General features: G+C 43.7%; 1 protein-coding gene across 7 annotated transcripts; it reads right to left on the bottom strand.

Annotated features, from left to right (window-relative positions):
* Window positions 1–300: 300 nt before the first annotated feature.
* DDX42 (DEAD-box helicase 42) lies at window positions 301–26,765 on the bottom strand. Of its 7 annotated transcripts, none has more exons than XM_083709169.1 (20): window positions 26,553–26,761; window positions 26,328–26,375; window positions 24,662–24,788; window positions 22,942–23,175; window positions 22,130–22,280; window positions 20,803–20,864; window positions 20,272–20,308; window positions 16,770–16,919; window positions 15,925–16,029; window positions 13,608–13,727; window positions 12,094–12,270; window positions 10,384–10,512; window positions 9,704–9,803; window positions 8,014–8,061; window positions 7,131–7,228; window positions 6,683–6,959; window positions 5,574–5,800; window positions 4,844–4,954; window positions 4,319–4,417; window positions 301–3,016 (listed from the first exon to the last, which is right to left on the bottom strand). In XM_083709169.1, exons 3-20 carry the CDS (start codon window positions 24,679–24,681, stop codon window positions 2,312–2,314), a joined length of 2,850 nt encoding a protein of 949 aa, XP_083565295.1. In that variant the 5' UTR covers window positions 24,682–24,788; window positions 26,328–26,375; window positions 26,553–26,761; the 3' UTR covers window positions 301–2,311. The 7 variants fall into 7 exon arrangements, with proteins under 7 accessions (XP_083565295.1, XP_083565297.1, XP_083565298.1 ...); XM_083709171.1 differs by having other exon boundaries at window positions 24,662–24,731; window positions 26,553–26,708; XM_083709172.1 differs by lacking the exon at window positions 24,662–24,788 and having other exon boundaries at window positions 26,553–26,751.

The raw sequence follows: 26,765 nt of genomic DNA, 5'->3' as shown, positions 1-26,765 counted from the left end.
TAACAGACTTGAGCAAACGTGGCAAGGAGTATGTTGCAGAAGGTGGCAAAAAAACTCTCAGGGTCCCCAGGCCAATTTGATGTGGGCAAGGAAAAAAATCCCTTTCTGATTCCCCCCTCCCCAATTAGAGCAGTCAAAGGTGGTGTTGTTTTTAAAGGCTATTTTGATGTAGTGCAAACATGAGAAATAAAATTATTAAAGCTGGTGTTTCCTTCTAACAACGAGTAGTACTTTTTGCCCACAAAACCAACTTATGAGTAAAAGAATATAGGCCAAAATAAACAGGCACATCCCAGGCAATTGTCCTTGTAATAAAACATTTACTAGAAGAGAAAGCAGAAAGTAAAGGGAACAGCATGTCACAGAATCCTGACAGTTTCAAGATACTTCTTCATAAAAATGAGAAGCAAGAAGTGAACTATTTTCAGCAAACAAGATTTTTCTACCACTCTGGCAAAAAAGAAAAAGAAAAAAGAATCTGATTAAAGAGCCCAAGAACACACTGTTAAAAAAACCCAAAACCCAAATATTTTTACATTTGCTTCTTTCCAGATGTGTGCGCGCAACAACCATTTCGGGGGAAAGCAGCACATTGTTTCAGACAAGTCCCGCTTCTAACATTACTGCACAAAAATGCTTCTTGAGCAGCCAGTCTCAAACTTACAAAGTTTGAAATCTTCCTGGTTCAGCCCCCAATCACAATTAACTTGATGCTATATAAGAAAGATCTCCCTCCCCAAGCCTGTTTCACCATTGGGTGGTGGTGGGGGGAGGGGAAATAACTTCTGGAACATTCACAAAGCTATCTACACAAGATCCCACCCAAATGGACACTTTTCATCTTGCCAGCCGGTGGGCAAGCTATATCCTTGTGGCTCCATGGCCCATCTTTGTGTATCCTCTTCAGGCTTAATGTGGCTCCTGTTGCCCATACAGTACACATGTTCAGGGACCAAAATGAGTAGACACTAGGATCATCGTTGGAGGCAGAGGAGCTCCAGTCTAGGCAACCTGAGATTCTGCTAGTCTTTGCCAAGCGGTCTTTGTTCCCACAAGGACACACATTCAGAACACAGAAGATGGTGAATTGTGTAAAAATGTAGACTGGCATGGGGAAGGTTAGCATTCATTCTGTCTCCGTGTGTGTGTGTGTGTGTGTGTGTGTGTGTGTGTGTACCACAGTATTCATGTATGCTGTTCTACTGGGCAGAAGGAATCCTTTAGCTCCAGCCAAACGCATCATACCTGGCTTAGGTATGGAGAAGAATGAGACAAATTTGCAGGCTGCATCACCTGCATATTTACAGCCATCTCCCCACTACTCTTAGGAACAGAATCTCAAGCTCTCTCTATTGGCTATTAGCATGCTGATACTATCAAGGGAGGAGGAGGGATGAAATGATTTAACTTTTGGCCTGTCCTCTCTCTACCTGAACTGCGGACAACTTGACAAAAAAGAGAGGCAGGAGTCAAGCCTGAGAACCTGCTCACCAATCCCCAAATAAGGAGGATTTAAGCTACTCAGCAGTGATGCATCAAATGATAAGGGTAAAAAAAGATTACTTGCAGAAATGACACAAGTCATAATAATGAAACATTATGATTTCCATGCAGGGTTGTGTGTAGATGGGCAAGATCAACTGTGAGCCCCCCCCCCCACTTCCTCCCAAGAGACCATTATTTCTCATGAATCTGTTGCTTGCAATGGCAAACAGTGACCCAGTCGAAACTACTGTTTTCCTGTGATACTTTACACGTCTCATTGTACTGCTGGATACATGCAAAATCATATAAACAGGAACTTGGTGGTCGTGTCTGGGCACAGATGGCCATTGCGAGCGGTGAACGAAGGTGTAAAAGCATAATGACAATGGGGATGAAAAGAGGGCTATTGAATAGGGCTGATGTAGCAGGCATGCCACTTACTGGGAGATGGGTTAGTGTACAAGTTCACATTGATCTGAATAAAACAAACCTACCCAGTTCAAAGCCTCTTTCTGGAAACATTCAGTTAAAAAAGAAACACTCTCAAAGATCTTTTGCTCTTGGTGGGTGAAATCAATCTTTTGAAGTCCCTCGAGACGGACGGATTTTTAAAAGTCAGAGCGTTGAGGAATTCCAAGAAAGGGAACACTTTCCTTTTGATCAAAGCACAACACTGACGCGCCACTGAAGTGAAGCTGTCTGCAGACGCACCAGCCGAGGCTTGCTTTGGGGATCATTGCTGTCCATTTCTATGCTTCTGAGTAGCCACACAGAAACGCCCTCTTGAGAGTGACCGAGAGGGGCACCTTGCCACTTTGCTGGGCTCTTAGCTGTCCCACCGACTCTTCTTGCGCTTTGGGGGCTCCGGAACGACAAAGCCATCTGTCTTGCTGTTGTCCCTACTACTGCCTCCATCTGCCTTGTTGTTCTCTCTGCTGTTGCCATCTTTCCTGCTCTCAGTGTTCCTATTCTCACTGCTTCTGCTTTCGCCGCTGTTCCGGCTGCTGTCCCCATTGTTCCGGTTTTCCCCGTGGCGACTGCTGCTGCTGCTACTCCCACCGCCGGCATGTCGGCTTTCCCCGTGGCGATGGCTGTCTCCGTGGCGGTTGTCCCCGTGGCGATAGCCTTCCCCGTGGCGCTGGCCTTCACCATGGCGACCGCTCCCGTCGCCATGGCGCTGGCCATCGCCGCCGTGGCGACCGCTGCCCCGGCTGTCGCCGTACCTTTCTCTACCTCCGCTGCTGCCCTCTCTGTTGCTGTTGCCGGCGTTCGGACTGTTGAACCCCTGAACGCCAGGACTCGGGAAGGTGGGGACGCTGTTTAGGTTTCCGGCGCTTGTGAAGCCTGTCATGCCCTTTGGCATGCCTGCCATGCCCATGGGACTGTCGGGTCTTGCAGAGTTCTGCTGTGCTGAGTTGCTTGGCACAGAGTTCAAGCTGCCAGCGCTGGTCCACCCACTGGCACCTGCTGAAGAGCTGCCCGTCTTCTGGTTGCTGAAGCTGGCAGCAACAAAATGGCTCTTATACTGGGACTACAGGAGAGAAAAACAAAAACCATAACCAATACAGTGGTAAAGGTAAAGGGACCCCTGACCATTAGGGTCCAGTCATGGCCGACTTTGGGGTTGCGGTGCTCATCTCGCTTTATTGGCCAAGGGAGCCGGCGTACAGCTTCCGGGGCATGTGGCTAGCATGACTTCTGGCCAACCAAAGCAGTGCATGGAAACGCCATTTACCTTCCTGCTGGAGCAGTACCTATTTATCTACTTGCACTTTGACGTGCTTTCGAACTGCTAGGTTGGCAGGAGCAGGGACTGAGCAACGGGAGCTCACCCCGTCGCAGGGATTCGAATCGCTGACCTTCTGATCAGCAAATCCTAAGCTCTGTGGTTTAACCCACAGCGCCACCTGCGTCCCTAATACAGTGGTACCTCGGGTTAAGTACTTAATTCGTGCCGGAGGTCCGTTCCTAACCTGAAACTGTTCTTAACCTGAAGCACTACTTTAGCTAATGGGGCCTCCCGCTGCGCCACCAGAGCACAATTTCTGTTCTCATCCTGAAGCAAAGTTCTTAACCCGAGGTACTATTTCTGGGCTAGTGGAGTCTGTAACCTGAAGCGTATGTAACCTGAAGCGTATGTAACCCGAGGTACCACTGTACGAGGATTCTTAAGCCTGTGTTTTCTGTCTCTTCTCAGTGATGCCAACCACTATCCAAGATTGAAGGCTGAGTGCTGGATGGAATAGGCTTTTGGAAAGTGGGTGTATCTTACTGCTCAGAGATTTCTTCCCGTTAAGGGGAAAACCCAGCTATATTTTTAATGTGGGAATGGAATTTCAACTAGTAATGCTTTCTAATGTTAGGACATCTGCTGCAATGTATGGCTTGGTTTAGTTGCTGGAGTATTCAGGCCGATTTTACCAAACTTTTTTTTGCCTTCAGTTAACTCTGGCACTAGGCTAGATACTGTGCTTCCTTCCACTCTGCCCATTCACTGATATGGAGGAGGGCTGACTTGCAGTGCCAATAGGAGAAAGTTGGAGCTAAATGCTGGGCGAACGTTGATGGCTCCACCTCGGGTCAATGAAAACCTTGCTTGCTGAAGAACTTGTGATAGAAATTCACAAGGGAAATTCAGTTCACAGGCTGGGCAATGACCATACTGAAGCAGACAAAGCTGCTGGCAACCAACAGCTCCTTTCCCTTCTGAGCTGGTTTAAGGAGTTCACAGGCACAATGGCCACACTTGGCTAGAAGCCAAGAAAGCAATAGCACAACAAGTGCCAGACAAAAAGGGGAGAAAATATGTAGCGGGATAGTTAGTCATACCAACCTGGAATGCTGCCTTCATTGCAGACAACCGGTCCCCCATTGCTCCTGAGGATGGTTTGTATGCCTCATAGTTAACCATTACACTGTTACTCCCACGGTCCTGCGACACAAAGACGTTGGCAGTTAGCGCTGTGAAACTCGGGCTGCAGTGCTATACCTACTTACTGGGGAGTACGTCTCAAATGAAATAAACGGAACTTACTTCCAAGTAAACATATACGACACTGTTAGTCTACGTTAGTAGAAGAAGAGAGAAGAAGAGTTTTGGTTTGATATCCTGCTTTATCACTACCCAAAGGAGTCTCAAAGTGGCTAACATTCTCCTTTCCCTTCCTCCCCCACAACAAACACTCTGTGAGGTGAGTGGGGCTGAGAGACTTCAGAGAAGTGTGACTAGCCCAAGGTCACCCAGCAGCTGCATGTGGAGGAGCGGAGACGCAAACCCAGTTCACCAGATTACAAGTCCACAACTCTTAACCACTACACCACACTGGCACTCTTCAGTATACTGAATTTCAATGCTTACCACGCTCTCTGATCCTAGACCAGGCCGCTCACGGTACCCCAGTCCACCACCGCCAATATTTAACTTCTTGCCCTTCCCTCCCTTGAAACGTGATTTCCGGAACCAAGCATTCTGGAGAAAAAGGATAATAACATTAATAGGAGATGAATTATGTGACTACCAGGCTATGGATTGCTTCAACTACTTTAGACTACAGAATTCTGGCTGGAAGCGCAAAAGCAATACCAAAAATTAAAAGTACACAAGCACATTACAGTCAATTTGTTGTACGCTATTTGCCAAATAAAGGAGAGTTAGTTTTTGTGTTTTGGAGGGTGGGGGGAGGAACCCAAAGAAAGCCACTTAAACTACATACTGGGGTAAACAAAATATCACTTATTTGTAGAAAAACATAGTTCCCTGTTTGAAGTAGCTTCTTTGCAGATGCCTCCAAATTGCATGAGAGCAATTTGCACAAGATAGAGGTAAAATCTGCCATGACTCATTCCTTAGATTTAAAGACAGCTGTCTGTATACTGCTAATGCCCAGTGTTGTTTTTTTCCTAGATGCCAATCTAGCTCAAGCAGTGCAAATGCAGCAAAATCTATTTCAAGGTAAAATCCCCTTTTCTTTTTAAATATACCACATACTGTGTTATATTATTTGGTGTGGCTCATAATTACACACAGAAACGTTAAGTTTCAAGTTAAGGAAAGATTACAGTGCTTCTTCAGGTTCTGACAAAGCTACCTGCATGGCCAAGTCCAAGAGCTCTTTTGTGACGTGCTGATTGGCCCCTTCCAAATTCCGAACAAGATCTCCAGCGAAGTTGCTATCCTTGTGAGTCAGCAGGGTGTAGGCCACGCCCTTCTCTCCTGCTCTCCCCGTGCGACCAATTCGGTGGGTGTGGGTGTCAATATCACGGGCCACGTCATAATTGATCACAGTCTTAATAGAAGGAATATCCAGACCACGAGCTGGGCACAGGAGATGTCGGGGGTCAAGACAGTTTCACAGCAATTCTCACATGCGTTCTGCTTATATCACATCTTGTCAGCAAAGGCTGAGCTTACTCTGCTCAAAACTCTTTCCCACTGCACCACCTTCAATTCTAGGAAAGCTTCAGTACACAGTTGAAAGCAATCAAGTTATCCTAGACACTTTCTGTCAATGCTGGCCTGTATTCTTAAGACTGTATTGCAATTCCAAAAGAGACAACTGTATTCTTCCCTAATTGAAAATAGGTTTGGTTGCACTGAACTCTGACTATACTATAAAGAATTTTAGCTCCTCCTAAGGAAAAAAAATAGGAGGGAAATATTTAGTGGGGATATAGAACAAATTAATGAGATAGTGAAGGAGGGCTATCTTTTTCAAAACAATGATCAACTAAAAGTCCGAAGAAGAAGAAGAGTAGTAGTTTGGATTTGATATCCCGCTTTCTCACTACCCAAAGGAGTCTCTAAGCGGCTAATATTCTTCTTTCCCTTCCTCCCCCACAACAAACACTCTGTGGACTGAGTGGGGCTGAGGGACTTCAAAGACGTGTGACTAGCCGAAGGTCACCCAGCAGCTGCATGTGGAGGAGTGGAGACACGAACCCAGTTCACCAGATTACAATTCTACCGCTCTTAACCACTACACCACACTGGCTCTCTAAGGTTTATTTAATATCTTCAATACATAGTCCACATCTACCCAGCAGGCTGAGCACAACACTCTCTGAACCACGGCAGATGTAAAGAACATCAGGGTAGGTGGATGAAAACTGGCTTAAGAGATAACACAATGTGAAGAGGGAAAGGGGGTCAAGGATGTGGTTCGGAAATTGCTCCCAGGTTTTTAACTTGCACCCCTACCTGCCACATCAGTAGCAACCAGAACCGGGAAGGTCCCCTTCTTGAAATCCGAGATGACCTTGTTTCTTTCACTCTGGTCCATGTCACCGTGCAGCAGACCCAGGCTGTGCCCCTCCTGCTTAAGGTTGTTGGCCAGCTCCTCTGCATTTGCCTTCTTGGTAACAAAGAGGAGGACACTCCCCGAAGAGGTGAACTCCACTAGGCGGCTGGTCAGCCAGTTCCACTTGTTGGGGCCAGAGGAGAAGATCTCCACAATCTGAGTGATATCTTCATTTGCCTGTTGTGTGAGGAGGAGGAGTAAATAGAGGCAAAATGAGAATATCAGGATATATTTAACACGAGAGCAGAAATGGGGGAAGAACAGAGAAGCATTATACTATGCACACCCGTGGCTTCTCTCTTTGCTCTAGCCTATTTCAAACAGTGTTTTTTCCAAAAGGTATATTACCTCTCCGATATCTCCTTGCACCACTCGGATTGGATCAATTAGAATGTCTCTGGCCAGCTTCTCAATCTTCTTCCGGAAAGTTGCACTGAACAGTAGAGCTGTTAAGCCAGGAAAATAGTACTAATGTTATATACACAAAGGTGCAAAGGAGTGCAAGCTCACGAGGAAGCTACCCCACCCACCAGAATTGTACGAGAATCTAGATACATAGGAATTGCCTGTGATGATTCACAGGTGAGTGACTATTGCAGGCATGTCCAAATTCTGTCTCGGGGGCCTAATCCAGCCCGCTAGTCGATTTAATTTGTCCCCTGTGGCAGTATATGTCCTGGGGTAGAACCCTAAAAAAAGTTCAATAACTTTGGTCGGCCCTAACGCATGTTCACTTCATCAAATCTAGCCCTCTTTGAAAAAAGTTTGGGCACGCCTGGATAGCATCACATTTGCCATGCATCCTTCCTTACTGCATACAGCAGTACCAGAAGCACACATTGTGGCTAGGAGTAAGGTGAAAGATGCTATCCAAACAGCAGAGAAGCATGGAGGCAATGGGAGAGGGTAAATGACAAGGAGACGGTGGTTCTGTATGCCCAAAAACTATCTATATATGAACAAGATTTTAGAACACTCCAAATATCTGGGAAAGGTGAAAAAACTATGAGTGGGTGGGTGGGAAGACAGCAGGCTGTCCTTGCTTAACGAGAACAAAATGTTTGCAAATCCATTAATATAACTTAATTTCTTTTTGGTTTAAGTATGGGAATTGGAAACAGTTTTGGGACACAAATTAATGCTACCCCGAAGGGCTAACCACATATATTTACAAGAATAAAACAGTTCTGTCTCACACAATATATTTTGTATTCAGGAAGTCCATACTCACTCTGCCTTTCAGGGCGCACGTGACTGGCAATTGATCTGACTTGGTATTCTGGATGAAAAGAAGAACAAAGTTCCAGTCAATGTACAGTTTTCAGATGCTGAAAAGCAGCTGCATTATAAACAGCCAGCTGGCTGAACAGAGCATGGCATATAGTTCATGATGAAAAGCGCTCAATCTCTGCATTCTAAGACAACACCTTTTTATTTCATAAAATGCAGAATCATCCACAAGCTCAACTTCCAGTAGGTCTTGAATGAGATGTTGTTACATTTGAACATCAGGCTCAGAGTTTTTTGTTTACCAAAAAGCATGCCCCTTTAAAAAGACATTTATTTTAAAAAGGCCTTTCGAATCAATATATCATGCAACTAAGTGACAAATTTGACAACGAGCAAATATTTATCTGTGGGCTTGAATTTGTTTTTCAGCAAAGCATATTTTTGCAGCCATTCTGGTTCTTGTTTATTATTGTAATTAGAAATATTCTATGCCCCAGGAAAAAAATAAATTAAGGAAGAAATCTGTGTTTCTTTCAAAGTCAACTAAAATTGAGGTTTGGGAAATAAGCAAATACAGTGGTACCTCGGGTTAAGTACTTAATTCGTTCCAGAGGTCCGTTCTTAACCTGAAACTGTTCTTAACCGGAAGCACCACTTTAGCTAATGGGACCTCCTGCTGCCCCCGCGCCGCCAGAGAATGATTTCTGTTCTCATCCTGAAGCAAAGTTCTTAACCCGAGGTAATATTTCTGGGTTAGGAGAGTCTGTAACCTGAAGCGTATGTAACCCGAGGTACCACTGTATATTTATATTTGAACACATCTTCAAGAGGCCAATGATTATTCCACTCAAATAATAGAGAGTTGCTTTGCAGGTGATTCACATAGCCTCTGTTTCATTAACACACACGGCACTATCTCTTAGGCACTCCTGGCCTAACCAAGAGAAAGAAAGAAAACAGTTTCTCCAGCAATGCCCAGCCTGCCCTTCATATACTATAGGTGAATAATATGGCGGCAGAACTGGGTGCTCCGTGCCACTTCTACTACGAACTGTGCCCTACTTTGTACAATGAACATTGAGCAAATTAAAGAGGTAGACACTAAAAAAAATTTAAAAATGAAATTCCTTTGGCAACAAAATGCTTGCTTGAACGAAAGGGTATTATGGAAGATATTTCTGCCCGTGCTTTGAGAGACTTCTGAAGAAAGGAAGTTCCAAAGGCTGGGAGTGGTCACTGAAACCTATCCTTGTGTGTGCTTTCACAGGGCCATCTGGAGCACAAGAGCGCCACTAAGAATTCCTTCTCAGCTAACCACAAAGTTCAGGACAGGACACGTAACACAGCTTGGTACCAATGTTAAACGGTCATAACAAGCACGTTTGCATTTTATTTTTACTTCCCAAATTTGCACTATTCTTCACTGGGTCAAACCACTTTTCTTTCTCATATTCCTTCATGTGAAAGCCTTCATTTTGCACCACCACCCTCTTCTATTATCCAGAATGCCCTGTACTTTTCCGTAACACTGTTATTTAGTTGCTGCTGAGTTCGTAGCCCAAGAAATGCTTCAGCCTTTGCACTCTTTCACTAATGGATTCCTAAGACATAGAGGATGATATGAAGTTGTGGGGAACGTAGGCCACCGCTGTGACATATCCACACTGCAGCCAGTATTACTGGGTACGTACCGAAACCCATGTCAAACATTCTGTCGGCTTCATCAAACACAAGGTAAGTGACCCTCTGAAGGTTGGTTGCTTTCTTCTTCACGTGGTCAATCAAACGGCCCTGATTGGAAATATTTAACAGCAGCAAGCTAGTCAGAAAAGCCAGTAATTCCTTGGTCACAGTGGTTATACTGCTCCTACTTTCCCTGATATTGTTTGTGGCCCTTTTTGAACAACAGGGTCCTTTGTGATGGTCTTTGATGGTCAATAGTAGCTGGCCAAGAGCCAAGAAAAGCTCTGGGAAGACTTCCAACCAGAGTCCAGTGAGAGGGAAATAGTTTGGTTGTGTCAACAACAGACACATCCCTCAGAAGCTGCTAACTGCCAAAGCAGTTCCTCTTGCCCTTAGGAATTCTACTCCAATTTGGATCCACATTTTCTGAATCCAGTAAGGGAGGAAAATGAGGTAGGTTCACATAAGCCACAAACCAAAGAACGAATCACAAGGTATTTCTTTTTATTTAGAACGAAAAGGAAACATATTGCAAGCCATTCTCAGGATCCCATATCCCTTAGGGCAGCCTTCCACAACCTAGGAATGTTTTGGACTACAACTCCAGCCCCAGCCAGCAACATCTGGAGGGTACTAGGTTGGGGAAAGATGCCTTACAGCAACACAAGTACCTGGAAGAAATACTCACTGGAGTGCAGACAACAATTTCTGCTCCTTCCTGCAGAGCCTTGGCCTGTTCCCACATGCTTCCTCCACCATACACTGCTACGGAGCGTAGATTGTAGGCCTTCCCAAAGCGTTTGCATTCAGCGTGGATCTGAAGGCACAGCAGTTCACAGAATATTGATACCACTACTTCAAAAACTAGAAAGACATTTCCATTACATCAAAGAAACAAAGGGACTGCAAAATGGACACTTTCCTGTGCAATGGGGCTACAAGAATACCAAGTAGATTTCTTCTTTGTTATTCTAACTCTCCTTTCCAGTGACTAAATTTTCTTCTGCCTTTTGTACAATCCAGCCATCTTTGTACCTGTAGCTCACCCCCAGAGCTTATCAGGATCCCTCCCTTTTTCTGTATCTACTCCCTGTCTTCTTTTGTATCCATCACAAATGAATTTGCTAGAATAATCTCTATACATCACATCATTTCTTTTTTACTTTCTCTTTTCTCTCTTTCTTCTCCACACTCCTTTTACCTTGTTGTATCAAAAAGTTTTAATAAAACAATTACGAGACAGAAGAGGCAGAATTTCAGGGCAGATTTCTAGCATCCCTGTTTTTTATGCTGAGTATATCCTATGAAAGCAACCAGAGGAAGTATTATTGTGACTGGAAATTGAGCCACTTGCCACTAGGCAACATTCCACTTTTAATAATGAAAATCTTAACGATGAAACAACTGAAGCACAGATGGACAAACCTTACTCCCACACCCACTTGCAATGGGAAGGTGAAGCTGGTGGCGGCCTGACTTGTTTAGATACAACCAGCCCCCTTTAAAATCTTGATCTCAACACCGAGGGGTGAGCAGAAGCGGTGAATGCAGAGTTCCTCCTTCTCTATACCACCTATGTAAGAAGCCCTCTTTTGACACATAAAGGCTCCAAAATGGGTCTCTGGGACTTACAAAAGAGCAAGGTATTTGAAGTCCTGCATGCATCAAGTCCTGCACCACAATATCTCATTACAACTCCTTAGATCAAAGTAAGGGTGCCCTCATTAATGCGGCAAGCCAGAATGCCTTTCTGCTAAGGCATGGCAATTTTTCTGGAATTGCACCATAGTTCTGAACCTCCCTTTCCTTGTACAAGTGGTACCTCGGGTTAAGTACTTAATTCGTTCCGGAGGTCCGTTCTTAACCTGAAGCACCACTTTAGCTAATGGGGCCTCCTGCTGCCGCCGCGCCGCCAGAGCCCGATTTCTGTTCTTATCCTGAAGCAAAGTTCTTAACCTGAAGCACTATTTCTGGGTTAGCAGAGTGTGTAACCTGAAGCGTATGTAACCTGAAGTGTATGTAACTAGAGGTACAACTGTAAAGTTACCAAATAAATTTCAGAAGCTTTCTACCCGAGCTGCTCTTTGGTGACCAAGGTATGCAAGATGGGTTTCCCCTCCCAAAAAGTAAAAAATCCATTACTAACTCATTCCCCCATGAAAAACCCTTAATTTTAACTGGTCCCCCCTTCTTTTGGTAAATCTCCACATACCATTACTCCCCTCAACCCAAATTAAAACAACAACAACAACAACAACAACAACAACAACAACAGCAGCAGCAGCAGCAGCAGCAGCAGCAGCAGCAGCAGCAGCAGCATAATCTCCTCAGATGGATAATCTGTTCCAGGATTTATTTCCCCCCATTTCTTTCCATGATGCTTCAAACATTTCTTTACCTGCTGGCACAGCTCTCTGGTTGGACATACAATCACTGCGATGGGACCATCTCCTGGCTCCAGCTCCTTCTGATCCATGATGTGAACCAACATGGGCCAAATGAAGGCTGCAGTTTTGCCACTGCCAGTCTTTGCAATACCGATCATGTCTCTCCCACTCAGGGCTACTGGAACACCCTGAAGGGGGGAAAAAACCGCACCCAAATTTTAAATCAAGCAGTTTCCCAAAACAGAGCTGGTGACTCTCAGCTCGGTATGGTTTTGAAAATATTAACCTTCATAAAGCCATGAGGATGTGGACCCCAGAAGCTGTAAAAAAAAAGTCTCTAAAGTTTTTTTAGCATACCCTAATCATTTCATACTCCACGTGCTCCTCATACCCTAGTCACTTCATCACATCTCCACTTTTCAACGTTTAAGTGCTTGTGTTTAACTGACAATGTTGTTAACTAAATAAACCAATATAAGAAGCAGACATCTAAGCCCATTGTAAACCCAGCATAATATCCAAACAGGATAGGGAAAACAACATAGCATTTTACGCGTATCATAAATCCCATTTTTTAAATCAATACCCCACTTGAAAAGACCCGGAGTAGATTTTGTAGCAGTAGTACAAATATTTATGTACTCCCTATGTGTAAATAATCAGTATACCATCGTCACTTTTTTTTGGAGAAGTTGAGATGCCCTTGATGATAAAATTTCTTTTACCACCCACCAGTGCTCGATGGAAGGAGGATTCAGCTTGTGCCATAACTTGAGCCCCCTACTGCCCACCTAGAATCCTGAAACACCCACTAGTGGGCGATGGGGACCAGGTTGACTACTACCCCTGTGCTACAACTATTCACAGGACTCCTTCCAGTATTTTCCCAGTATTTCCCCCTAGGCATATTAAGCACAGGGGACCCTCCGGATATGAACTTAATTCATTCCAGGGGTCCGTTCGCACCCCGAAAATTACGTAAATAGAGGCGCGCTTCTGTGCACAGCACAACTTGAGCCCTTCTACGCATGCCGTGGCCTTAACCCAAAGATTCCGTATCCAAAGGGACACGTAAGTATAGGTACGACTGTTATCTACTTCGCTCTCTTTCATTTTTTCAAGGACTAACTGTAGCTCTACAGGAGAAATAACAAGATATCAAAGGATAAACCAAGGACCAATAGCCCTTCTGGATAGAGAAAACTTTTTACGCTTGTTAAGACAAAAAGGACATCCCTCTGAAATTTCAGGGCACCTTTATCTTTTTTTTAAAAAAAGTTCATTTGGTAGTGATTCTATTGGCAGAAAATTCTTTAAGCTTTTTACACGTGGTAATTTTAAATATTCAAATCAATTTTATGGCAAATTATTACTGCCTTTACTTCTAAATTAATTAGCCTGCTAACCAAGTTACAAACTGATGACGTTACAACATCTCCCCTGCCCCCCAAGAGAAACAGACATGAGAGAAATAACAAAATTATACTTTGTTGGATTACTGTGAACACTGCCATGCAGGACTCACCTGGCATTGGATAGGTGTGGGTTGAGTGTATTCTGATTTCCTAATTTGATGCATAAGTTGCTCATCAAAACCAAAATGAGCAAAACTGCTTCCTGGTCTTGGAGGAGCTGCTCCAGAGACCTAGGGGAAAAGTTTTTCATTAAAACCATGCCTTACACTTTTGAGAGAGATTACTGAATGCACATGCTGATGTAGAGTCTATATGAAAAGGAAGTTCGCTCAGTTCCGATCTCCAACAATGCTTATTGCGCTAAATCCACCTTATAGGGGTATACCATCCACCTCAAATGATTAGCTTTTCTTTTGTTGAACTGAATTCAACATTCAGCTGTGGTAAACACACTTGAAAAGCACAATGTTGAAGGGAATGTCCCAATCTAATTTAAATTAAATTAGATTGGCAGAATAAAATCTTAGAATATGCAGAGCTAGCAAGATTGACAACAAGATTCTGAGACCATACACATCAAATATTCAATAGAACGTGGAATATTTAGAGAATACCTAAAAGAACATTGTAAAAATCTAAATTCTTTGGATTGACCTCTGCATGAAATAAGAGAACTTTACAAAATCAACACAACTGAACAACCTAGGAGAGATAAAGTTAAGTGTGCAGTTAAAAAAATTCACAATTAAGAATCACAATTGGGGGGGGGGGGGATTTGAAGTCATGTTTGAATTCGTTACATCTGAATTTAAATCTTTTTTAAAATGAGTGTTGATTTTGAATTGCCTTTTGTTGGTTGTTTCGTATTGTTTTATTCTCTATTTGTTTTGTTTTTAAACCCAATAAAATATTAAAAAAAAGAAGTGGGGAATGTCCCATGTTATCAGAAGCCCATATTCATGGGAGGATTGAGAGCGTGCATATCTTATAAAATCCAGAAATTCACCAACTGGGCCTCTACAAATAGACCAAGGTTAGGTATTTTTGAATGAAAATTAGAGGCTAAATGGAACAAATGACCAGCAATATCTAGCTAGAAGCTTGATCAATCACAGAGGCCAGTGGAGTGAGGAGAATCCCAAGAAGGGGGCTGAAAGCCTGAATGACAACCAGAAGCCCTCCCTACTACCAATCCCCAACAGAATAAGCTGAGGGGGAAAGTGCCCAAACAGCTAACAAGTACTGAAGTACTCAAGGAAGCCTGAAGGTATAAAAGGTAAAGGGACCCCTGATCACTAGGTCCAGTTGTGACCGACTCTGGGGTTGCGGCGCTCATCTCGCTTTATTGGCCAAGGGAGCCGGCATTTGTCTGCAGACAGCTTCCGGGTCATGTGGCCAGCATGACTAAGCCACTTCTGGCAAACCAGAGCAGTGCACGGAAACGCCGTTTACCTTCCCACCAGAGCGGTACCTATTTATCTACTTGCACTTTGACGTGCTTTCGAACTGCTAGGTTGGCAGAAGCTGGGACCGAACAATGGGAGCTCACCCTGTTGTGGGGATTTGAACTGCCGACCTTCTGATCGGCAAGTCCTAGGCTCTGTGCTTTAACCCACAGCACCACCCATGTCCAACTGTCAAAACCTGGTTAACAGTTTATGTCTGCTAACCACCATGCCTTTTATGTCTGCTGCAAGTTTTCTTCTTCTTTTTATTGACTTAAGAGAATTATACAGACCGCAAAACGAGGTAGCCTAAATTAACACTGCCTTCTACCGATAAGAAATAATAATAACTATTACAATAATGAAAATACTAAAAATACATTTACTTCCCCTTTTGAACTTCTCTCCTGGTTACAATATATTACTGTTCTATAAGAATCTATTATATCCTTTGCTGTCGCATATATTATTTTATTTCCCAGTCAACCTAACCCTCCCCTTCACCTGTGTGAGATCTTCCCATCATAATATTTTTTTCTAGTTGCTTTAATAAAATAGAATAACATGAAAATGGTTAAATTATAATTACTTCTTTCATCCTTACACGCTTAACAATTGCTTATTAAGAGTGCCTGCTGCAAGTTTTCTACGGTATGTCTCTCTACACTGGATCAAACTTTTCCCTCTGTCAAGCCGCATTATTCTTGCAAACCCTCCTCAAGGTGCACTTTTACAAAGCAGCTACTGAACTGTAGCCATCCCCACTACAAATTAACTCTTCTCTGCGCCACTATCCTTGAAACTTAACATACTGGCTCTTTTACATCCTTTCTGCTCTCTTTATCTTACTTGGGTCATAACCTCACTCAGGAGGAACCATGGCACATCATTGCAAAGGTTCTGTGTCTGTTTATTGCTCGCCACACAGCTGTTATGATCATGTCTGAACAAGAGACAATCCTCAAAGCAGGACTCGTCTTACCCGGAGATTCAGCTTGTGGCGCAGCTCCACCACTTGCTGGGGGGTGAGGCTGGTGATTTCTTCATGCTCATCGTGGAAGTTTTTCTCAAACGGTGGGTATTCAATCTGCAGGCCAAATAGTTCATGGTCAGTCAGGGATACCACCTTATCAATGAAAAATTGGTTGCTGCCTCGGCCCAAGTAGTGGGCTGCCATGGAATGTTTATGAACATTCTTGCTATGTTAACAGTTGTAAGCATAAAGGTAAAGGGTAAAGGGACCCCTGACCATTAGGTCCAGTCGTGACAGACTCTGGGGTTGCGGCCCTCATCTCGTTTTATTGGCCGAGGGAGCCGGCGTACAGCTTCTGGGTCACGTGGCCAGCATGACTAAGCCGCTTCTGGTGAACCAGAGCAGCGCACGGAAACGCCGTTTACCTTCCCACCGGAGCGGTTTTTTATCTACTCGCACTTTGACGTGCTTTCGAACTGCTAGGTTGGCAGGAGCAGGGACCGAGCAACGGGAGCTCACCCCGTTGTGGGCATTCGAACCGCTGACCTTCTGATCAGCAAGTCCTAGACTCTGTGGTTTAACCCACAGCGCCACCCATGTCCCAGTTGTAAGCATAGCATCTGGCAAATGTGCAGCTCCTGTGAGACATTCAAAGAAGCACTTTGGTAAGAGCAAAACTAACATAAAAATCATGTAAATTTGATTGTCTGGCTTCTATGCAATGGAAGAATATAAGCACAGGAGCACATATAGTGAGGGTCTCTTCCTCACTTTGCTTTATTCAATGTATTACTATTGATTTTTGGATGAACTTAGCACCGGCGCTATGCTACTGATTGAAGAAATTCCCTCACCTCTGAATGATCAATAGGAGGAAGAGGGTCAATGATTTTTTTGGATGGTGCTATTGGATTGCCATCACTGTCATACTCCAGGTTGTCCTCCTCCTCTTCTGGAACCACGCCAGCAGTGGGATTTTCTGCCATGTAACGGAAATATGCTTCCTGCAGCAAAACAGAGAAATGTAACTGCATACAAGTGCCAAAGAGGATGAAATGCTATTGTTGTTTCCAGTTAATTACTAGCTACATTTAGAGACGGTCACTTACCCATAAAGAACAAATAACTTTGTCTATTTTAGTAGTTCTCTTTTTATCACAGTAATTATTTGTTGAAACCATAATAAAGAACTAACAAATTGGCTGGTATATTTCGCTTTTCCAGGAAACAGTCAGAAGACCTGAGCTGACCATCTCAAATATTCTGTTAAAGCCACAAAAGTGTTTTCTGCTATGCCAAAATGTCTGGCCTTCAACGCTTAATTTCCAAGACGGGTGGTGTGTGCGTATGTGTCACATTTGCCTGGACATTACAACCACTGACCTCCAAATCTTTTTCTCTAACGCCGTATTTGTGAATAGGAATGATTGCAGTTACTCAGAAGTGATAGAAAAATACTCTGCACACGCTCAAAATTCTCTCTTTGTCTTTTTTACTTTGCATTTACTTCTGCTGACTTCTTGGCTAGATGTCTGCGGCAAGTTAGAAGTCTCCAGGCAACCAAACAAGAAAAAAAATTCTGAAAACTGGAAGGGTTTTCTTTTAGGTTGGTTGGTCACTTACAGTGCATTGAACAGATGTAGAACAGGTGCACAATGCATGGATGTCAATGCACAATCGGGAACCTTGACTGTAGACTGGCAAGGGAAAACAGGCTTTGGTTCTACCTCCCATCGGCTGATGGGCAACAGAGCCAAAATGTGCTGGAATGGCTGTCCTAGCAAGCTGCTTCCCCATAGAGAACTTGCTTAGGCAACTGATGCTTGCAAAAATGTGACGCCTCAGGTGCTTTAAAGCACCATGCAGGGCCCTTTCTGAAGTCCCATCTTTGGGACTGAAACATGTTGAATAGCTTGAAATCACTGTGATGTCAGTGATTGACAAGTGAGCAGCCCTGCTCACCCATCAAATTTGGTCCACGAGGCTCAGATCTGACAAGGATCTGTCCTGCAGCGCAAACAACAAAAACAACAACAAAAAGGTTTTCCACCCTGATCCAGCAGACATACATGATTGACACTGCAGATATCTACTTTCTTGAACAGGAATTCCCCCAAAGAGTTCTCCTAACAATTATGCGCTCCCTTAAAGGACAGGATAGGGTTTTTGAAGCCATTTTTATATTTTACTATAACAGGGAATACTCTATGTTCTCTAATTTGAAGATACAGAAAATAAGAAGCTCTTCCTTGTTTTAAAAAGTCAAATTCACATTCAAGAGAGACTCTCTCAAAAAAGGCACCTTCAGCATTTTCCCCCAAAATGCAAATTTAACTGGTTAAAAAGTCACACTAATATTAAGTCTGATCAATACATTGCTACGACATTTTCAAGCTGTCCTTCCTCCAAGGAGCTCAGGGGAGTGTACATGGCTTTCCCCTCCATGTTATCCTCATTACAACTTTGTCGAGAGGACACAGATGATTGAAGGCTTAAGAAAAAGCCTAAATAAATAACATTGGGTTGAGAAAAGGACCAGCCAATCCTGAGAGCTTCATGGTCGAGCAGGGATTTGAACCCAAATCAACCACAATAGTTATTGGTGCAATTGGTTGGCATCCCTGTGCAGTATTAGAACATTGTGGCTATCTGGAAACCCAGCCAAGAAGGGTTAAAGAGGGGTATTCATTGGGAAAATTCAGGGTGTCCTGCAATAATCGGGGTGAGGTAGGAGTGGAAATAAATAAATAAATAAATAAATAAATAAATAAAGGAAGGAAGGAAGGAACGAACGAACGAAAGAAGACAGGAAGGGAAAGAAAGGAAGGAAGACATGACTTCATTTACAAATGAACAAGATTTCTATTTTCATTTATTTTTGCTGCACTGTAAATTTAAGCAATCCCTCTCCCCCATCGAGTGGGCTATACACTGTTTCTCAGCTATGTCTCAATCCTACCATGCACATCAAGAAGCACTTTAGATCTTCTTCAGAGTTAAGATGAATGCCTACCAAAGGATGTTACATTAAGCCATAAAATAAGTTTCTCTAACTCTATGGCTCATCAGTGGTTCTCAACCTGTGGGTCTCCAGATGTTGTTGGACTGCAACTCCCATCATCCCTGAGCTCTGGCTTTGCTAGCTAGGGGTGATGGGAGTTGTAGTTCAACAACATCTGGGAACCCACAATAGGGACAAGTCCAGAGCACTGATTCATGAAAAGTTGCAAAAGCGAGACTTCGCAGGGATTGGTAATTATGTATCACTGCACCACGAGGTGTTAAAATCAGTGCAGCTAACTTGTGGCCCTACGGATATTGCTAAACTACAATTCCCAGTAGCCCCAACCACCGAAGACAATGGTCAGGAATGATGAGAGTTGTAGTTCAGCAACACCTGGAGAGCCACAGGTTAACCATCCCTGGGCCGCATGCTTCAGTCGTGGCTGATGAAGAAACAGGCAGAACTACTTGCTATGGAGGCTGATTAGGAGGCAAGGTCAGAGCAGTAACTCATGCAGACATGTAGTGGGCAGATACTTTACACTGCTCAGGAGACATCAATTAGCCATTCTGTCATGACACACTAGTATGCCCCAGAACACAGTTCAGAAATGACTGGGCTGGAAGTTCCAGATTTTGGATAACAGGTATGCTTTTTTATACAAGCATAATAAAGATGTTTGACTGCACCAATAGGAGACTCAAAGAAGCACAAGTCCGTGACAAGTTAAAAAAAAGTATGCAAAGTGGCATGGTGAGCTCTACAATACCTTATACCAGTGATGGCCAAACTTGGCCCTCCAGCTGTTCCTGGACTACAACTCCCATCATCCCTAGCTAACAGCACCAGTGGTCAGGGTTGATAGGAACTGTAGTCCCAAAACAGCTGGAGGGCAGAGTTTGGCCATCACTGCCTTATACAGTACTTAAATATGTTCAGCTGTTGCTTATATGGTCCACAGCAATAGCTGTCAACCTTTATAGACCAGGAACCACTTTTATCATTAAACCTGCACAGGACCTACTTTTATTTTATTTTTATGTCTGTCTTTCTGCTTCCTTCTCCCTTTTTTCACTCTATGTCCCCCTTTAAAAAAAACAAAAGCCTAAAAAGCATTGGTTGTGCGCTGATGTGACTCACCTAAAGTTGACCTGCAAACCAGTTTGGGGTCCTAACTCTTTTATCAGCTGGGCTAATGGTCTGATGTATTTAGAAAGAACAGACCCCCCCCCACCAGATCTTCTCAGCAAACAAAAATAGATCTGCTTTATTTCAAAGGATATCAGAAATGTGTGTCTGCACTCATTGATTACTGTTTTGTAATAGATAGAAAGGTTGCGTAGAAAACTCACTTGATCATCTTCCTCTTCAATATCATCGCGTATACCCCTGGAAAAATAAGCAGAGAAACAAAACTTCCCTGCAAATGTTCCACATACCCAGCTCCATACATTCAATCTGATTAGTGCCAATATAATGCAACACTGACAACATTCAGCAGCAACCAAACAAAAAACAAAAGAACACGAACATCTTATGTTCCAACCCACCAGGACCTGCCAAATTATGAAGAGTAAAATTGATTGAATTTCAGATCTATGAAGTGTGACAGAAAAGCTGTTTCACAGAACTATATAGTTGAAGACGACGAGGGAGGTAACCTCAACACCCTGCTCCAAGGATAAGTCATCTATACACCAGCCCCTCAGAAATCAACCCTCATAAATTCAGATCACAGCCTTCAGGGAGGATCAGAAAGGCTCAAAGATCTTAGCATGGCAAAATCTTCAAATATCCCAGCAGAAATAATGCAAGATGATCCCATGCTACTTCTCAGTCTCTCACTTGTTTCAATGGGGCTGTGATATAAAAAAATAACTTACTTTGTATTTTTTCTTTCCTTGTCTTTGTCTTCCAATCTCTTCATGTCTCTAGCAGCTTGATCCTAATGGGTCACAAAAGAAATGTAACATTGCAATGCAGCACATTTTCCTATTCTTCTTATCATATTGTTTAGAGGGTTTTTCAGTGAATATCACTGTATCTCAATACAAAACCATCGGTTCAAGGTGCTGGTATTGTTGCACAAAGCCCTATATACTGGGATACCAAAACATCACCTCACCCCTTACATACCCTACTGATCAGTGTGCTGCAGGAGAGGCCATCCTGCAGATACCATACTATCAGGAGATCTGTTCTGCATGAAAGTCAGAATTGGGCCATTAGTGTAGTGGCACCTGCCATTTGGAATTCCCTTCCACCATGCATATCTACTGGCTCTTCAGCACTTGCTAAAGAAATTCCCCTTTCCAAAAGACTTCTAAAATCTTTGTCTCAGTGCTATCTGACCTAGATCTCAACTGATTTTATTTATGTGTTGTTGTTTTAAACGGTTTCTATTTTTATAGTTATTTTCAAAAAAATGTTTTTATATACAACTGTTCCTAAACACGTTACTCTTTCGTATATGCCATTATATTGTAAATTGCTTTGAAATACCTCACGGGAAGCAATTTGTAAATGAAACAAGTAACTAAATGGTAGCAGTAGTAATTTGAATCCCTCCCCGATTGTTATGAGCAGGAGTTCGACTTGTACTTCTCAGACTAAATTATGAATGTATGAAGTGGCGAAATCACCACTGCTGAATTCCCTCCTGAGAGGCACCTGCTTGGTTTCACTTCTCTGACGTTTTAGGACCCTAAGGTGCTGATTGCTATTGCTGCTTTTGTTATAGTAGTAGTAGTAGTAGTAGTAGTAGTAGTAGTAGTAGATGATGATGATAATAATAATAATAATAATAATAATAATAATAATTTATTATTTATACCCCGCCCATCTGGCTGGGTTTCCCCAGCCACTCTGGGTGGCTTCCAACAGAACACTAAAATACAATAACCTATTAAACATTAAAAGCTTCCCTAAACAGCTTCCCTTGTTCTGTTCTGTTTGTCCTTGTCTTTACTTTCATGCTTGCTTATAGGGCAACAGCTGGCTATTATGGATTTTTTCACTGATTTGCTATAAACTACCCCAGATACCCTACAACAGAAGACAGATTTAAAATATTTTAAATTAAAATAAATACAACCAATAACATTTTTGTTCCATCTTCAGAGGTGCTGACTGTTATTCTCCTCAACAGTCATTTTTGGTGCATCTCAAAGCCACCAAATATCGGCCAGGCATTAGGAGAAGGTAACTTACCTCCACCTCTGCCATGAATGCCTCCAATGGGTCATCTTCGCTGTCTGAGTCGGGTGGCTTGGAATGGAACTGCTGCCGAGTGGGGGAGTTTTCAGCGGGAATGTATGGCAAGTCAACATTATTGGAATCTTCCTCCTCATCCTCAAAGTACCTGAAAATTCAGAGAGAGAGGAGGTGACACTGGGAAGAATCAAGTCAACACGTAAGCAGACTTATAAGAAGGGGAAACCATTTGCTATCACACAGAGCCTAACACTGGACAATATTTTAGGAATTTTTTTAAAAAGTTTTTTTTTGGGGGGGGGCACAGAACTAAAGAACAAACTCCATCTCTCAAATATCCACTCCAAGTTGTCTGGCAGCCTGATTTAGCTGTTGTCATGCAACCTTTATCTGGACTCTGGCTAGTCTTATGCTTGAGATGTCAGCTGTAAAATGGCTTAAGCCATGGGTAGGAAAACCTAGGCCCGGGGGCCAGATCCGGCCCAACAACGTTCCAAATCCAGCGTACAGACAGTCCGGGAATCAGCGTGTTTCTACATGAATAGAATGTGTCCTTTTATTTAAAATGCATGTCTGGGTTATTTGTGGGGCATAGGAATTCATTCTCCCCCCCCTTTTTTTTTCAAAATATAGTCCGGCCCCCTGCTGAAAAAGTTTGCTGGCCCCTGGGCCTTATGCCCTCCATTGGGACACTTCTTTTCACATATTATCAGGTAACACAACTATGTCTGCCCTATTAAAACAAATCATCGCAAAACTTTGGGCAACTCATTTAATGGGGATACAAGTGCAAAAGGAGGGCAACTTACGCATTCTCCTCATCGAAGTTTGCTCGCTTTGATCCAATCTTGTAAAAAGAAGGCAGCTGTGGTGGTGGTGTCTTTCCAAACCCAGCTGAACCAGGGGCTCCAAAAGCACTGTGGGACTGTTGAGGGAGTTTTGGCTCTTCCTTCTTCCCAGTGGATATGGAGAAGCCACCGAAACCAAAGCCCCTCTTGGTGCCAGGGCCACCTTTGTTCCAATTCATGGTGTCAGCAATGCGCCTGAAAAAGATGAAATGACGTACTAAATATAAAGCCTCTGCCCATTTCAAAACAGTCCTTGTATGAACAAAACTCCATAGGCAACTAGAATAGCATAGAATTAAATAGGAAAGTCTGACTTAGAAAGATGAACAAAGCACCATTTATTTATTCAGGTAAAAAAAATGCTCCCCCTAAATATCAATCATAGCAGTTGATTGCACTGACCGGCAGCAGCTACTTTTAAAAGATGAAAATGGGTATTTCTAGTATATGAATAAAACTCAAATTTACTCCAATGCAGATATTTTGTTTACTGATAGAAGCAGACTACCTTTTAAAGGCTTAATATCCAGTTCAGTTCAATTCTATTGTTTAGTCATTTCTGTTTACCAAGAAAAGATATAATCTGCATTCAGATGGCAAAGAGTCCTAAATACATTTAAATATATGTAATACAATCAACTGCATCTTACTTAATATCTTTGTCGCCGACACTAATAAAATGTGGCAACTTTATGCATTAGAGGTTTTGTTTTTAACAATGAATTCAGGCTATCTTCTGGAATAAATATTTTTATTTAAAATGTCTGCAAGCTATTTATCCCTTAAAGGACAGTAGGCAATTGAAGTGTGAAAAAGAACCCCTGCTTCGTTAGCCCTGAGCTTACTAACAGTAACATTCACTGCTGTTCATCTTAAACCAAATCATAAATAATGTTATATAAATGCTTTTGGGGGCTTTTTACTACCCAAGAAAAATTCCAGTGTATCTCAAGGCAGTAAAATGTCCCAAAGCAAATCCATCTGCGTAGCGTTTGAACGAAGACACTTAACAGAGCAATCCAAACCCACCTACTGGAAGGGGTATGAATAGACAGAGGTGTTCCTTGGCTCAGTTCTGCAGGTCACTGCTGTTGGAGGAGCTCCACTGTTAAGAAGTGCCCCAATGCACCTGCCCAAAGAGTAGACAGGCAGAACCTGCTGGTGGTAGCATTCCTGCCCACAGTAATTCCCAAAATGGGGAATTTCAGGAAAAGAGGCTGACCTACTGCCATCATGTGACAGTAATGTGTCCAATCTGGGCCTCTTTGCTACGGCAGCCTGGGCGAAGGCACAAGGAACAGGTACACTTCCCCGCCCCCGACCGGTGAGAATGGCAGGGTTGTGGAAGTGGCTTATTGCTCCATCAAACCTCACCACCGACCGCCAGGAGTTTGGATGAACACCCTGGATCATTTTTGTTTGGGGAAAAACCATGTGACTTTTTAATTTTTTTTACATTGGCTGAAACCCACCAACCCACCCATCCAAATGGCAAAAATCAGCAGACTGCTTTGATATTTTATGACCCATACTTTTTTTGGTTGTCAAAATGAGAGCATCTGCTTCACTGGCTCAATTAGTTGGAACTTCTGTTTTTAAAGATGGATTTGTTACACTGGCTGATGAAAAAGCACCCCAAATACAAAAACCAGTTGATTTTCTAAGGCACTTAATGACTCACTTGCTGGAATTTGAGGACATTGTTTAATGCTGCGCAGGTGCTGTCCTAGGAGTACACTGTAGGTTTACTTCTGTGTGTAAAATGAATGCAATGAAAAGTGCAGCCCTGGAAGGATTTTGTCTTAAATCTGTGGAAGAGATTTGGTTCAGCTCTTACAAACTCTACAATGAATGCACATACGTGTCTAATATACATATTTTCATTGGGGATTTTTATCACGTGTATATCTGATGCTTTGAAAACTATTTGTGTCTAAGTGTCACGGTCATACAGTCCACCTGAAAAAGTTAGGGTAAGAGAGAACAGCCTTAGAAGAGGAAAACAGATACATCCTGTGTTTGCAGGTATAAAAACGGGGAGCAGCCCTACTGGGAGATAGACATTAAAATAGAGAACTGAGGCAGCTGGATACCGTACTTTGTAAATATGCACTATTATTGTTTACTTAGCCACTTCCAATTAAAACCACTTGACACTTCTTTTTCAAATTTGTCTTTCAATTCAAAACACTCTGACCTTTTCTCCCGACATCAATGCAGCATACATGGGGCAGGCTGACTTTTTCGAGGCCAGCCAGTAAGTTTCTTAGCCTAACCTGAACTCAGACTCAGTCTGCTGCATTCAGGTCCACCAGCAATCATATAATGGTTTGTAGCTGTGCATTGGCTTGAGCGTTTGAAGCCATTGCCACAACGCATCTACTATAATGGTGACCAGCGCTGGCAGCTGTAGGTGGTTTGTAGGGTTCATAATCCACACACCTGTGGATTACGTGTCTTCCTTGGCCCCTTCCAGTCCTATTCTTCTATAAATGTTACCTTCAGTTTTACAAATACAGCCAGCGCCGTCGTGGAAAGGAAGCGAAAACAAAAGCACGGCAGCTATTATTTGGGGTTCAAGCCCCACTTGCATGCCATGCCCACTCGGCAGGGGACTTTCCACTGTGCTCAGTGGGCTGACTTCTGAGAAAAGCGTGCACATGCACACGCTCGCTCCCTCGAGTCAGGCACGCAAATACAGTGGTACCTCAGGACTTACCGTATTTTTTGCTCTATAAGACGCACCAGACCACAAGACGCACCTAGTTTTTGGAGGAGGAAAACAAGAAAAAAAAAATCTGAATCTCAGAAGCCAGAATAGCAAGAGGGATTGCTGCACAGTGAAAGCAGCAATCCCTCTTGCTGTTCTGGCTTCTGGGATAGCTGTGCAGCCTACATTCGCTCCATAAGACGCACACACATTTCTCCTTACTTTTTAGGAGGGGAAAAGTGAGTCTTATATAGCAAAAAATACGGTAATTCATTCCAGAGGTCTGTTCTTAACCTGAAGCACCACTTTAGCTAATGGGGCCTCCCGCTGCCGCCAGAGCACCATTTCTGTTCTCATCCTGAAGCAAAGTTCTTAACCCAAGGTACTATTTCTGGGCTAGCGGAGTCTGTAACCTGAAGCGTATGTAACCCGAGGTACTACTGTAACAAAAAGCGGCTCTGATCCTGTTGCCGTCCCCCCCTGGCCCTTTCAACGGGCGAGGACTTTTGGTATGTCAACAGAGGACTGGAGGCTGCAAGTGTGGAGGAGGAGGAGGAGCAGCAAAAGGGCGGCCTTCAGGCTCGGAATCCCAAGTGTACGTCCGAAGATATTCCGATAATACCACCTGCCTACTTACCCTCGGCAAGGGCCGACGGCTGTGGCTGGAGACAGGAGGGCACGTCGCCTAGGAATGGGAAGAGAGAGAGAGAAATCAGGTCCCCGAGGCCTCCATAGCCCCGCTAGGCCTCAGCCCCGCCCCCTCCTCTTCCTTCATATCCAGGCAACCCAGCAGGAGGAGGGGCGGCGGCCCGGGGGCCTCTTTCCAGCCCCTCTTCTCCCCCACTGACTCCTCTCTGCTTACCCGCCGCCTCGTCAGACCCTCGCGCGGCTTTCTTCCCCGCCTTCCCCTCCTCCTCGCCCGCCTTCCTCCCTCTCTACCCGGTTACTACGGAGAAAGAAAACGGGGCGCGACGTCGGCGGCCGCGACGCGATGACGCCATCGCGCACAGCGCGGCAGGCGACGGCCCTCTCTCCGCGCCTTTGCGAAGGGGCCTTTCGCTCCTCCGCGCGCGCC

Source organism: Podarcis gaigeae, assembly GCF_964106915.1.
Source record: "Podarcis gaigeae genome assembly, chromosome: 13".
Lineage (NCBI taxonomy): Eukaryota > Metazoa > Chordata > Lepidosauria > Squamata > Lacertidae > Podarcis > Podarcis gaigeae.
The sequence above is the reverse complement of the archived record's forward strand: the minus strand, read 5'-3'. Positions and strand labels throughout refer to the sequence as shown.